Source organism: Camelina sativa, chromosome 3 (genome assembly GCF_000633955.1).
Source record: "Camelina sativa cultivar DH55 chromosome 3, Cs, whole genome shotgun sequence".
NCBI lineage: Eukaryota > Viridiplantae > Streptophyta > Magnoliopsida > Brassicales > Brassicaceae > Camelina > Camelina sativa.
This window is the reverse complement of record NC_025687.1, coordinates 6,745,457-6,757,261: the sequence shown is the minus strand read 5'-3', so window position 1 is coordinate 6,757,261 and position 11,805 is coordinate 6,745,457. Positions and strand designations below refer to the sequence as shown.

The window sequence follows — 11,805 nt, the reverse complement described above, 5'->3', positions numbered from 1 at the left end:
GCGGTTCGGGCGTTGAGGAAAGAAGCTTTGTCGTGGTTCAATTCCACTGAAGAGGAGAATGTCTTTGATGAATCAGCAAAGGCTTCAGCTTGGTATCATGTAACGTATCACTCAAGTTACTGGGGAGTTTATAATGAAGGTTTGAATCGCGACCATTTCTTGAGTTTTGCGTGGATCGTTTATGATAAGCTTGCGAGGATCAAGAAGGCCAATGTTGGGAGACGTCAGCGGCAGGAGACGCTCGAGCGGTTAGGCCGTGTTATGCGTTTGAGTTGATTTTTTTCTACTTTGGTTATGAGTTTCTTTATGTACGTAAATGTTTGATTTGTGTGCAAAAACATCAATTTCTATTAGAAAATTTTACTTTCTCCACTAGTGATAACTAATAGTTTATATTTTTCAACCTCTCAACATATGTGTATGTACATAAACTATGTCTCTGAATGAGCCAGTCCCATCAAACAAAACTCGCTGCACTGCCTCTATATATACACACTCCAAAATCAAGAAATCACCATGTCGCAATTTTGGAGGGGAAAAAAAAAGAATAATTGTATTCAAAAATTAATGTTGTTTTTGCTTCAAGAAGAGGCAAGGAGACGTTGGCGATGTAGCAGAGCAAATTTGACGTGTAAGCAAAGTTTTCCCTTGTCCAAGTAAAGCCTCACTCCAGTGACTAACCAATGACCAGGACTATGTTGAGGTCCTCGACATAACTGCGAGAGGTCAACAAATTTAACAATCTTGTTATTCGCCGGCACGGGAGGTCCTCCAGGGAAGACACCTGAATCCAAAATGACTTCGTTTTTGTCTTTATTGGCCATATTATGATGAACACTCCCACTAGTCAAGGGCAAGCTCATAGAAGAAAAGAGTCCCGATTTCTGAGAAGTCCCAGTTGGTCCATGAACCCAATTACTCTGAACTACGTGGTGCTCGGAGACTTTGGTGAAACGGAGACCGAGATGGAGAACGGATTTTGAGCCGTGTTTCTTCACTTCGAGTTGTGCTCCGGTGACGATGAAAGCGACGTCATTTTGGGACTTGTGAGTGCTTGTTGTTGTGATCCATTTAGGGTCGTACTTCACCGGAGCCGTACACACATGTGAGAATTTCTTACCGTTTAGTGATTCGAAGTAGCGATCATTGTCGGTAATTTGATCGGAGCCTCTCCATATATGTTCGTCGGTGATCTTTTCCCCAACCGTAGTTCTTGTATTCTCTAGGTGTTGTAGATGTATAGCTAGCCTGATAACCATAAAATTTATTGTTTCATTATATAAATATACACCTTTTGCATAAATATTATGTTATAAAGAAACGAAAACGTAACGCATTTTGTTAGGATTTTGGTTAACTTCTTTTACCTATTGCATTTCTTGCCTTCGAGGAACAATCGCATTCCGGTTACTGGATTCTTCTCGCTAGTCACCTAAACCGAAAATAGTAAAACCGCCACAATTAGTAAAACTACTGCTATCTTACATGTTAGTAAGTAATATTGTGAAAGAAACAAAGATGTAATTAAGCAATATAGATACAAAGATAAGAGATTTATATGATGAAAACGTACGGGAGTGGTATTAACATATAGTTTGGGACCCATGAAGTTGAGGTGAAGAGCTGGATACGCCGAAGCCATATTTGGCGCCGCACCAAATGGAAGGTCGTTATGGACCGGAGCCCACGTTCTTGGTCCAGAGAAGTCCAAGAAATACTGTAGGTCCATTAGCGGCGGCTTGTCTGTTCACAAGTACCAAATTACTCCTTCAAATAAATTTCCAAGCTAACGAGTCTAACGACTTCATTCGATACTCAAAAGTCAAAATATTTGAGGTGAAAATAGTTTACATCTGAGATAGAGAGACATGGCGTGAGAGAGAAGACCAGAGCCAGGGACGTCTTTAAGGAGTGATGTGATCGGAATAAAGTTGAAATTGATCGCGTCGGGCTTATCCGGTACTGTTATTAGCCATTCGCTATGGCTCTTTGCTCTTCCGTCACCTCCTCTTTTCGCGCATATAACCGTTATTCCCTGCACACAAATTGTTCTTTTATAGATGGCCATTTTAAAAAATACAATTGGCTATGTTATATTTGATATATGGAACTTACTTACATTTTGGGAGTTTATCGAAAAATTGTTGAAAGCTACGGTTTGTTTGTCATCAAAGACGTTGAATGCCTCCGGAAACTGCAATATTCACGTAGCAAATTGGATTAAATGAAAACTTTTCTTGGACTTTCACCATATAAATACAAGTTACAATAACCATGAAACATTAATCTAACTCATTCAACCAAAAATACTAAAAATGCATGCAATAAAAAGAAATTATTTGCTCTATATGTAAACAGACACGTTCCATTTTGTATGTAAACAAGAATTATTACTCTTATCTTTGTACGCGTCTTTTGTTTCACTATATCATTAAACTTCAATATTGATCAAAATGCATAATGCTTATTGCTAAGTTGTACTTTGAATTCAATAATACGAAGCAATTATTGAAGTTGACCTTGGGCTGAGNGACGTCATTTTGGGACTTGTGAGTGCTTGTTGTTGTGATCCATTTAGGGTCGTACTTCACCGGAGCCGTACACACATGTGAGAATTTCTTACCGTTTAGTGATTCGAAGTAGCGATCATTGTCGGTAATTTGATCGGAGCCTCTCCATATATGTTCGTCGGTGATCTTTTCCCCAACCGTAGTTCTTGTATTCTCTAGGTGTTGTAGATGTATAGCTAGCCTGATAACCATAAAATTTATTGTTTCATTATATAAATATACACCTTTTGCATAAATATTATGTTATAAAGAAACGAAAACGTAACGCATTTTGTTAGGATTTTGGTTAACTTCTTTTACCTATTGCATTTCTTGCCTTCGAGGAACAATCGCATTCCGGTTACTGGATTCTTCTCGCTAGTCACCTAAACCGAAAATAGTAAAACCGCCACAATTAGTAAAACTACTGCTATCTTACATGTTAGTAAGTAATATTGTGAAAGAAACAAAGATGTAATTAAGCAATATAGATACAAAGATAAGAGATTCATATGATGAAAACGTACGGGAGTGGTATTAACGTATAGTTTGGGACCCATGAAGTTGAGGTGAAGAGCTGGATACGCCGAAGCCATATTTGGCGCCGCACCAAACGGAAGGTCGTTGTGAACCGGAGCCCACGTTCTTGGTCCAGAGAAGTCCAAGAAATACTGTAGGTCCATTAGCGGCGGCTTGTCTGTTCACAAGCACCAAATTACTCCTTCAAATCATTTTCCAACCTAACGAGTCTATCGACTTCATTCGATACTCAAAATATCAGAGGTAAGAATAGTTTACATCTAAGATAGAGAGACATGGCATGAGAGAGAAGACCAGAGCCAGGGACGTCTTTAAGGAGTGATGTAATTGGAATAAAGTTGAAATTGATCGCGTCGGGCTTATCCGGTACTGTTATTAGCCATTCGCTATGGCTCTTTGCTCTTCCGTCTCCTCCTCTTTTAGCGCATATAACCGTTATTCCCTGCACACAAATTGTTCTTTTATATATGGCCATTCAAAAAATACAATTGGCTATGTTAGATTTGATATATGAAACTTACTTACATTTTGGGAGTTTATCGAAAAATTGTTGAAAGCTACGGTTTGTTTGTCATCAAAGACGTTGAATGCCTCCGGAAACTGCAATATTNCGATCATTGTCGGTAATTTGATCGGAGCCTCTCCATATATGTTCGTCGGTGATCTTTTCCCCAACCGTAGTTCTTGTATTCTCTAGGTGTTGTAGATGTATAGCTAGCCTGATAACCATAAAATTTATTGTTTCATTATATAAATATACACCTTTTGCATAAATATTATGTTATAAAGAAACGAAAACGTAACGCATTTTGTTAGGATTTTGGTTAACTTCTTTTACCTATTGCATTTCTTGCCTTCGAGGAACAATCGCATTCCGGTTACTGGATTCTTCTCGCTAGTCACCTAAACCGAAAATAGTAAAACCGCCACAATTAGTAAAACTACTGCTATCTTACATGTTAGTAAGTAATATTGTGAAAGAAACAAAGATGTAATTAAGCAATATAGATACAAAGATAAGAGATTTATATGATGAAAACGTACGGGAGTGGTATTAACATATAGTTTGGGACCCATGAAGTTGAGGTGAAGAGCTGGATACGCCGAAGCCATATTTGGCGCCGCACCAAATGGAAGGTCGTTATGGACCGGAGCCCACGTTCTTGGTCCAGAGAAGTCCAAGAAATACTGTAGGTCCATTAGCGGCGGCTTGTCTGTTCACAAGTACCAAATTACTCCTTCAAATAAATTTCCAAGCTAACGAGTCTAACGACTTCATTCGATACTCAAAAGTCAAAATATTTGAGGTGAAAATAGTTTACATCTGAGATAGAGAGACATGGCGTGAGAGAGAAGACCAGAGCCAGGGACGTCTTTAAGGAGTGATGTGATCGGAATAAAGTTGAAATTGATCGCGTCGGGCTTATCCGGTACTGTTATTAGCCATTCGCTATGGCTCTTTGCTCTTCCGTCACCTCCTCTTTTCGCGCATATAACCGTTATTCCCTGCACACAAATTGTTCTTTTATAGATGGCCATTTTAAAAAATACAATTGGCTATGTTATATTTGATATATGGAACTTACTTACATTTTGGGAGTTTATCGAAAAATTGTTGAAAGCTACGGTTTGTTTGTCATCAAAGACGTTGAATGCCTCCGGAAACTGCAATATTCACGTAGCAAATTGGATTAAATGAAAACTTTTCTTGGACTTTCACCATATAAATACAAGTTACAATAACCATGAAACATTAATCTAACTCATTCAACCAAAAATACTAAAAATGCATGCAATAAAAAGAAATTATTTGCTCTATATGTAAACAGACACGTTCCATTTTGTATGTAAACAAGAATTATTACTCTTATCTTTGTACGCGTCTTTTGTTTCACTATATCATTAAACTTCAATATTGATCAAAATGCATAATGCTTATTGCTAAGTTGTACTTTGAATTCAATAATACGAAGCAATTATTGAAGTTGACCTTGGGCTGAGAGTGTGAGTGGTGATAGGCCTTCTTGAGCCGGCGAGCTGATAGAAGGCAAGAGCCAGTGAACAACTGGTCGCCGAGATCGTAGAGATGATGGCGGAGGAGATCAGTGTCGAGATCGGACGACTTGTCTTGTCTCACAACCACCACGTCTTGTCCTCCTACGCTCACCCCAGTTATTACGTGTGTCCCATACCTCTCTATAAACCTGTCCTTTTCAAATGAAATTTATTTATCTATTATTACGTTAATAATGACAAATTATTACGGAAGTATGAAGAGAATTTTATAAAATTTGTTTTTGGAAACAAGCTATATGGTAGTTATTATAGTTTAGACTATTGTGTCAAAGTCTTCTCCAAATAATGTTCAGTTTTTCAGTTTTATCAATTATTCAACGTTTCAGTATTAGTTAATTTATAACTTCAATTCAATTCAAAAGAAACTTCCTCGTTCTTCGGTATGATTTTCTTAGTTGGAAACGTTGACAATTGAATTTATATATTCAAAAGATAGGAAAAACAAAAAAACGGATATTCTACATTTAATTGATAACATAGAATTAGTCAAAAATGCCACAGCTGTTCTTTATCACAATTCAACTAAAAAAATTGTCCAGAGTTCAGAAAATTTTGATTTTATACATATGTGTGTGCTTGTAATGTTAGGTATGTCTACTAGTCAATGTAAAAAAAAAAAATATGACATGTGTGGTACTGACCTGGCCAATAATTGTGGATCCCATGAAGACGGAACAGCGTTTCGAACGCGATCAGTGAGACGCAAACGATTGGGATTGTGTATGTGGAGATTAAATAACGTTACGACAGAAGCATCAAGACCTAAAGATTTAACGTTTGCGGCGTCTATCGCCCATGACCCGCTCTGAAACCCGAACGTCGAGTTGAAGTTTCCCGACGGTATTTTACCGGTCACCGACGACCTCTGGTTAAAATACTCCGACATCTGATTGATCCGAGAACAACAACACACACATACACGAATGTAATGTAAATATCTCTATGAGACTGTATATGATTAAAAAGAAGTTTTGGTCTCATTATATCAAGGAAGAAACTGTAAGGACCTTGTTGAAATCGAGAATATCTGAACGGAATCGAGTTCGTTCTCCTTTGTCGCAGTTTATATCGGAGGAGACATTTTGAACAGCTCCGAAACCAGGAACATGCAGTTCTCTGTTTTGAGTTTCGTCGAGGACAACTAATCTGTCATCTCCGGCGTCAACGTTGCCGTCTTTGCAGTATTTTAACCGGAAGTCCGCCGTTAAATCGAACCCTTTGCCAAGACTCTTAACCGCCGTTTCAACCACATCTCCTCTGCCTCCTTCTCTGTTCATCTCTGTTTCCTTATGGTATATAGTAAAAGCTAGCTGCGAGTCTTGGTTGGAAAAAAAGAGCATTTGTATATATATACTAATAGAAATAATATTAATTAATGTTTGATTGCTTGTAATGATGGTTAATCAAAACTTATTATAAGTATTAATCTTGGACTGACGAAGGAAAAAAAAGAACGTGATGCTATGATTATCTGATAATTCCAAAAGTATGAAAACGACGAATAATAACACCATCGTTTACGAAGTCTTCGGAAAAACACGTAAATATATTACTTGCAATGGTGGAATCTTTAAAATGCATGAAAACAATAGAGTGATTTTAGTAGATATTAAACTGTACATAATTCAAGGGGCAAAAACTAACTAGTGACGTTATTCTTCTATAAAAGACCATTTGCTCTTTGCTTCGCCATGGTAACTGTATGATGGGTTTATGAGAGTTAGCCGTAGGAAGTCATGCTAAAATTCTGCTACTAGATGTTTACGAAGTCGACGCAGTTATTATGGTTGATGACTCGATCAAGGATAATTTTTGTTTTCGTCATTGCGATTTTACGATGTAATGTTTTTAGAAATTTTTGTGTTGCTGCAATAAGAATTGCATATATATTTCCATAAAAGAACAAAAAACCAAAGAGGCTTTGACCATTAACCCGCGTCTCAAGAAGAAGAAGAAAAGAGTTTCGAAAGTCATATCTTATCGATAAGAGCGATATCAATTTAGCATAAACAATACATAAATCTAAAAGTTAAACAAAACAGCTTACTTCTCTAATTTCTCTTAACTATTTCCCATCAGATTCAATCATTCCATTTTTGTTATGAAAAGTAGTAGTAAAATATACGTAACGCACTACCTTTTAATTTTGATCATAGTTATCGATGAATTTTATTTTTTTGTTTCAAGATTTAGGGGAAGTAGTCCGCACGGCTAATTAACCCGATCCGAAATTCTCAGTTTAGTAGGTGATAAAACTATAAATAATATGAACATGACTATATTTCAAAAACTTGTTTGACTGATTGGTTAAATTTTTGATAGCAATGTCTAACGTCTATTCCCTTGTGTAATAAAAGCATCAGAAGTTGCCTCTTCTTTTCTCTTAATTTGCTTCTGTTTTCACACACACAATATAAATTAAGCTTGATGTGACTTACGAAATCGCGTACACGCAGCATATAAAGATAAACACAAAAGCAATGTCGGTATATACACCCACACAAAACAAGAAGATCAAGTTGCATATTCTTTACCTCCGCTCGATATATATATATATATATATATATATCAGCTTTAAAGCTTGACTTCTATATCGAGTATAATAAATGGTTCAAATTGGAATAAACATTTACGTTTTTAGATTTCCGAACTAGGTCAAGGTTTAAAGGTAAAATTATATGTAGTGAGTAGTGACAATGGTGTTTGGTGGATTGTTTTCTTCATTCAAGGTGAGGAAACAGACAAATATGAATTGGTTTTTTAAAAAGGGGTCACATATACACAGTCGACAAGAAACAGTAGAGTACAAATATATATATCTACGAGATGATTTGATCTCCNAGTACAAATATATAAATCACCCCCCTTCCCCCTTTATGTACGTGTAGCGTTTGTGTGAACGCAGCCTTTTGGCAACGCGTCTTTTCTTGTTTGTTTATTACTATCGGTTTTTGTTTCTCACTGTCACCGGTTTAGTAAGTATGATTGGTCAACATTATATATTAAATCGTTTTTTAGGAAAAAATTGTTGCATTTAGACACTGCTATATTAAAACTGACCCATACAAAACTGTATTCCTCAATTATGATTTTGTCACACGTTTTCTATCTGCCAATGTTAATCAAATTTTGGTTATTGATCTAATTAATCATTTTCAGAAAAAACTCGTGTTAGTCGATCAATGTACTGCATATATTTTTGTTTCTATGTTTTGTTTAAATCTATTGGAGCGAAATATATAACTGGAAAATAGACTCGCATACATGGCCCAGGCCCAAGAAAGTTTTTAGCTAATTAACAAAATAATATATATTTTGACGGCTGAGTTTTAATTCAGACTTTCAACGGTGTAGATCAGTTTACAAAATAAGGAGTAAAGGCCCTTTTACGGCCCAATCTACAGGTTGTCTTTTCGTCTTCCAACACTAATCGACTTGAGTTGACATGGTGACCGACTTGACCGGAGAAGAAGAAGGTCTCGGGTTCTAAAAAATGGAAAAGTTTGAAATTTCGAGGCGGGAGATTTGCGAATTTTTTCGCGCTAATCCGCTGAGAGGGTTTGTAAAATTCGTCTTCCTTGTTGCTTTATTGATAAATTCGCTTCGTATCCAGAGACTTACGTTTCTCTTTCTATGGTTTGTCTGATGGCGTTCTCGTATCATCGATGTTGAATTCTAGTGTATGAAGTTACTGACTTTGGTTGTTGTAAGGTCCTAGCCTTGTCTCTATTACGAATTGATCGGGTATGTGAAAATTGGATTTTTTTTTGGAATTGAAGGGTTTTTTTTAGGAGAGAATGGTTTAAGTTTTGTTTTCTTGATTTCTATCTATGTTTTATGAATACGCAGATCTTGATGGATGAGGATGACCATGGTGGTGGTGGTGGTGGCTCCGGAGCTTCTGAATTGAGCCTCGAGGATCTGATTGATGAATACTCTTCTCGACCCTCACAAATAGCTGAATGGTTATGGTGTATTGAATATGTAGCCAAATTTGTGAAGGATTTAAGATGCATTCGCGGTAACTCGATCTGAAACCTTTTTCTTACGGTTTTGTTTTGTGTGCATCTTTTAGAGTAGGGTGGTACTGGTTAATAGGGAAATCTCTTTGCTTCAGATTTGATGAACATGGGTTATCAATACTCAAATGACTATGGGAGGAGGATCAATGAAGTCCTGTCTCTTAGAGTCTTGGAGTTCATGTTTGATCCAATTAAGAATGATGCTAATGGTGTTGGTGTTGGTTCCACTTCAGATGAAAAAGTTGAGTTTGATTTATCTTTGAGCAGCGCTGATGTTCTCAGAGCAATTCTGAGACAGGTATGAACGATTTCTGATAACTTGACTAGCAGTATAGTAGTGTTAAGGATGTATAGGTTTCTAATTGTAGTCTTTTGTACTGGAATGTTTAGATGTCAGGTCCAGTATCAGAACTACGAGCAGGCATGCCAGAGCTATCAAAGTTCAATGTTCTTCCGTTTATTGCTCACAAGAACTTGTGTTTGCCACAATGCGCACTGGAGAAGGTAAATATTCCTTATACTTAACTTTCCTTTGTTTCATGCTAAGGATGCTGGATAAAGTGATTCAGACATCAATGCACATTACTTTTTTTTTGGATTGTGTAGCTGAGAGATTTGAGTTTAATGGAGAATCAGACAAGTGCAGCTCCTTCCATGGAAGCAGATGACCCTGTTTCTAGAGATGATAGATCAGTGCAGATGGATTCATGCGAGGAGGAGGAGCAAGTGCGTATTGGTCTGGAACAAGACATTAACGAGTTGGAACCAATGGATGAGCAACAATTGCATACTGGATTGGAGCAAAACATAAATGAGGAGGATAAAGTAACTGCCATCGACGATGAAGATGAGCCAATGCACACCAATGAAAGAGGTGAAGAAACTGTGATCAATGACGATACTGAGAGTGAGCAAGGCACAACCAGTAAACCCATTAACAGCGGTAATACTACTGATGACACCTTTCCTTCAAGCTCTAGAACATGTCCAGAGGATACACGTGTAAAATGTACAAAAGATGGAACTTGGTTAATCAGTGAGAGCGATGATGAGTCAGATAAAGATCCAGCCTCAATCAAGAAACATCCAAACACTGACTTGAGCCTTCTACCTTCAAGCTTCCGAACAAGACCGGAGAATTTATGCTGGAAATGTTTGAGAAAAGGAACTTTATTGATATGTAGCAGAAGCGATTGCGCATCAAAAGTTCACAAGGGATGTTTGAATTGTCCGGTTAACGTTGATGAAGACGGGTGCTTTCTGTGCCCTCTGTGCTGGTATGACCGAGTCGCCATGGAGTACCATGAATCTCAGAAGTTGATTAGCTGCGCCAAGAGAAGATTGGTCGATTGTTTACCGGTACTTACCATAAAAAGCAAGAGACTCAAGTGATGGAAATTTCTGCTGCAACTTCACTGTAACTTAATCTCTTCTTTTCTTTTCTTTTCTTTTTGCATAATTCAGGTGATCGATATTAGATATCGGATTGTAGAATTAAGTATGTGCTTTTGTGCAGTTCGAAACTCGGCTTGTTTTTGGTATATTTTGGTATTATATTATTTAAGTAATTGTACTAAATGACTATATGAACACTAATTTCTTATTAGCATCCCTGATAAAAATCCAAATCTACATTCACTGATAGAAATCCAAATCCGGTTACAACATTTAACATTCACTGCCTAACACCTTTACGGTACTAAATACTGAATGAGGTAATACTTTTGTATAAAACGTATTGAGAAGTATTTTAGCAATTTTGTATAGAAAATGTTCTTATCATCTTGAACCAAGAGACCAATAAATGAAGTAAAACTTGAGATTGTATCGTTGTGAATTTGTGATAGTTGGATGAAGACAAGGAAAAGTAGAACAATAGTATAAGTCAATATTTTTATCTTTGAAAAAAAAAGGTGGATAGTACGAAAGGTCGTTATCGAAAGATCAGTAATAGGGTTTGGGGCTCTAAAACTGGCAAACTCATAACTCATCAAAAATGGAACTGTCCCATTGATGCAACAGTTCTATTCCTATTTACGATCTTCTCACTGTTTTCTCTTTTGATTCTTTTTTTGTCCAGCTTCGTGTTCCTCTCTCTCCTCTTCAATATTCAAGATTATACACAATACGACAATGTATTGCTTACTAGTGAATTCTAAGATAAACCCACTAATTCTGTTAAGCTAATAAATTCCCCAAATAACCAATGCATAACATGTAAATTATTGTAGATTTGACATTAGTTTACAGTAGTACTTCTGATTAGCTTAGAGGTATGTTTCCATAATTTGAATTGTTAATTAGGAGATACGTAGAAAGGATGGAAACCCAAAAGGCAAAAATGGAACCAATGAAACTTGTGCATAATTCTATTTATCGACAGTCTGACTCAAAGTGCTTTCGTAAGCAATGATACAATGCTTCACCCTTTTCTTCATAATTCCACTGTTCCTCCACTCTTTCTCGTTTTATTTTTATTTTTTAAGCTTCTCGTCATTTTTCATCTCCTTTTAACTAAATTACTAACTCCGAATCACATTTATTGTGTTTATTTTTTTCTGTTTAAGAATTGATAGTTTATTATGAGACAGTTTCCTTTTTTTTTTTTTTTTTTTTTT

General features: G+C 36.7%; 2 protein-coding genes across 6 annotated transcripts in view; both read left to right on the top strand.

The window, feature by feature from the left end:
• The window catches only part of LOC104773593 (RNA-dependent RNA polymerase 1), a gene marked incomplete in the record, with an annotated part of 4,333 nt that extends 3,961 nt beyond the window's left edge, over nt 1-372 (top strand). For both annotated transcript variants that reach the window (XM_010498240.1, XM_019243455.1), the window contains 1 exon segment: nt 1-372. In XM_010498240.1, coding sequence (XP_010496542.1) covers nt 1-276 — 276 coding nt within the window.
• Nucleotides 8,596-10,783, top strand: LOC104773571. Of its 4 annotated transcripts, none has more exons than XM_019243454.1 (6): nt 8,596-8,723; nt 8,877-8,909; nt 9,015-9,186; nt 9,283-9,485; nt 9,578-9,691; nt 9,794-10,783. In XM_019243454.1, the coding sequence occupies exons 3-6, from the start codon at nt 9,021-9,023 to the stop codon at nt 10,577-10,579; spliced, it is 1,269 nt and encodes a 422-aa protein (XP_019098999.1). In that variant the 5' UTR covers nt 8,596-8,723; nt 8,877-8,909; nt 9,015-9,020; the 3' UTR covers nt 10,580-10,783. The 4 variants fall into 4 exon arrangements, with proteins under 4 accessions (XP_019098999.1, XP_010496526.1, XP_010496532.1 ...); XM_010498224.2 differs by having other exon boundaries at nt 8,845-8,909; XM_010498230.2 differs by having other exon boundaries at nt 8,596-8,909; nt 9,421-9,485.

Bases quoted from the DNA above. Each gene is read 5' to 3' on its own strand.
- LOC104773571 (XM_019243454.1), top strand. From the start codon at position 9,021: ATGGATGAGGATGACCATGGTGGTGGTGGTGGTGGCTCCGGAGCTTCT. The intron at 9,187-9,282 runs GTAACTCGATCT...TCTTTGCTTCAG, and splicing joins GGATTTAAGATGCATTCGCG to ATTTGATGAACATGGGTTAT. The intron at 9,486-9,577 runs GTATGAACGATT...TGGAATGTTTAG, and splicing joins TCAGAGCAATTCTGAGACAG to ATGTCAGGTCCAGTATCAGA.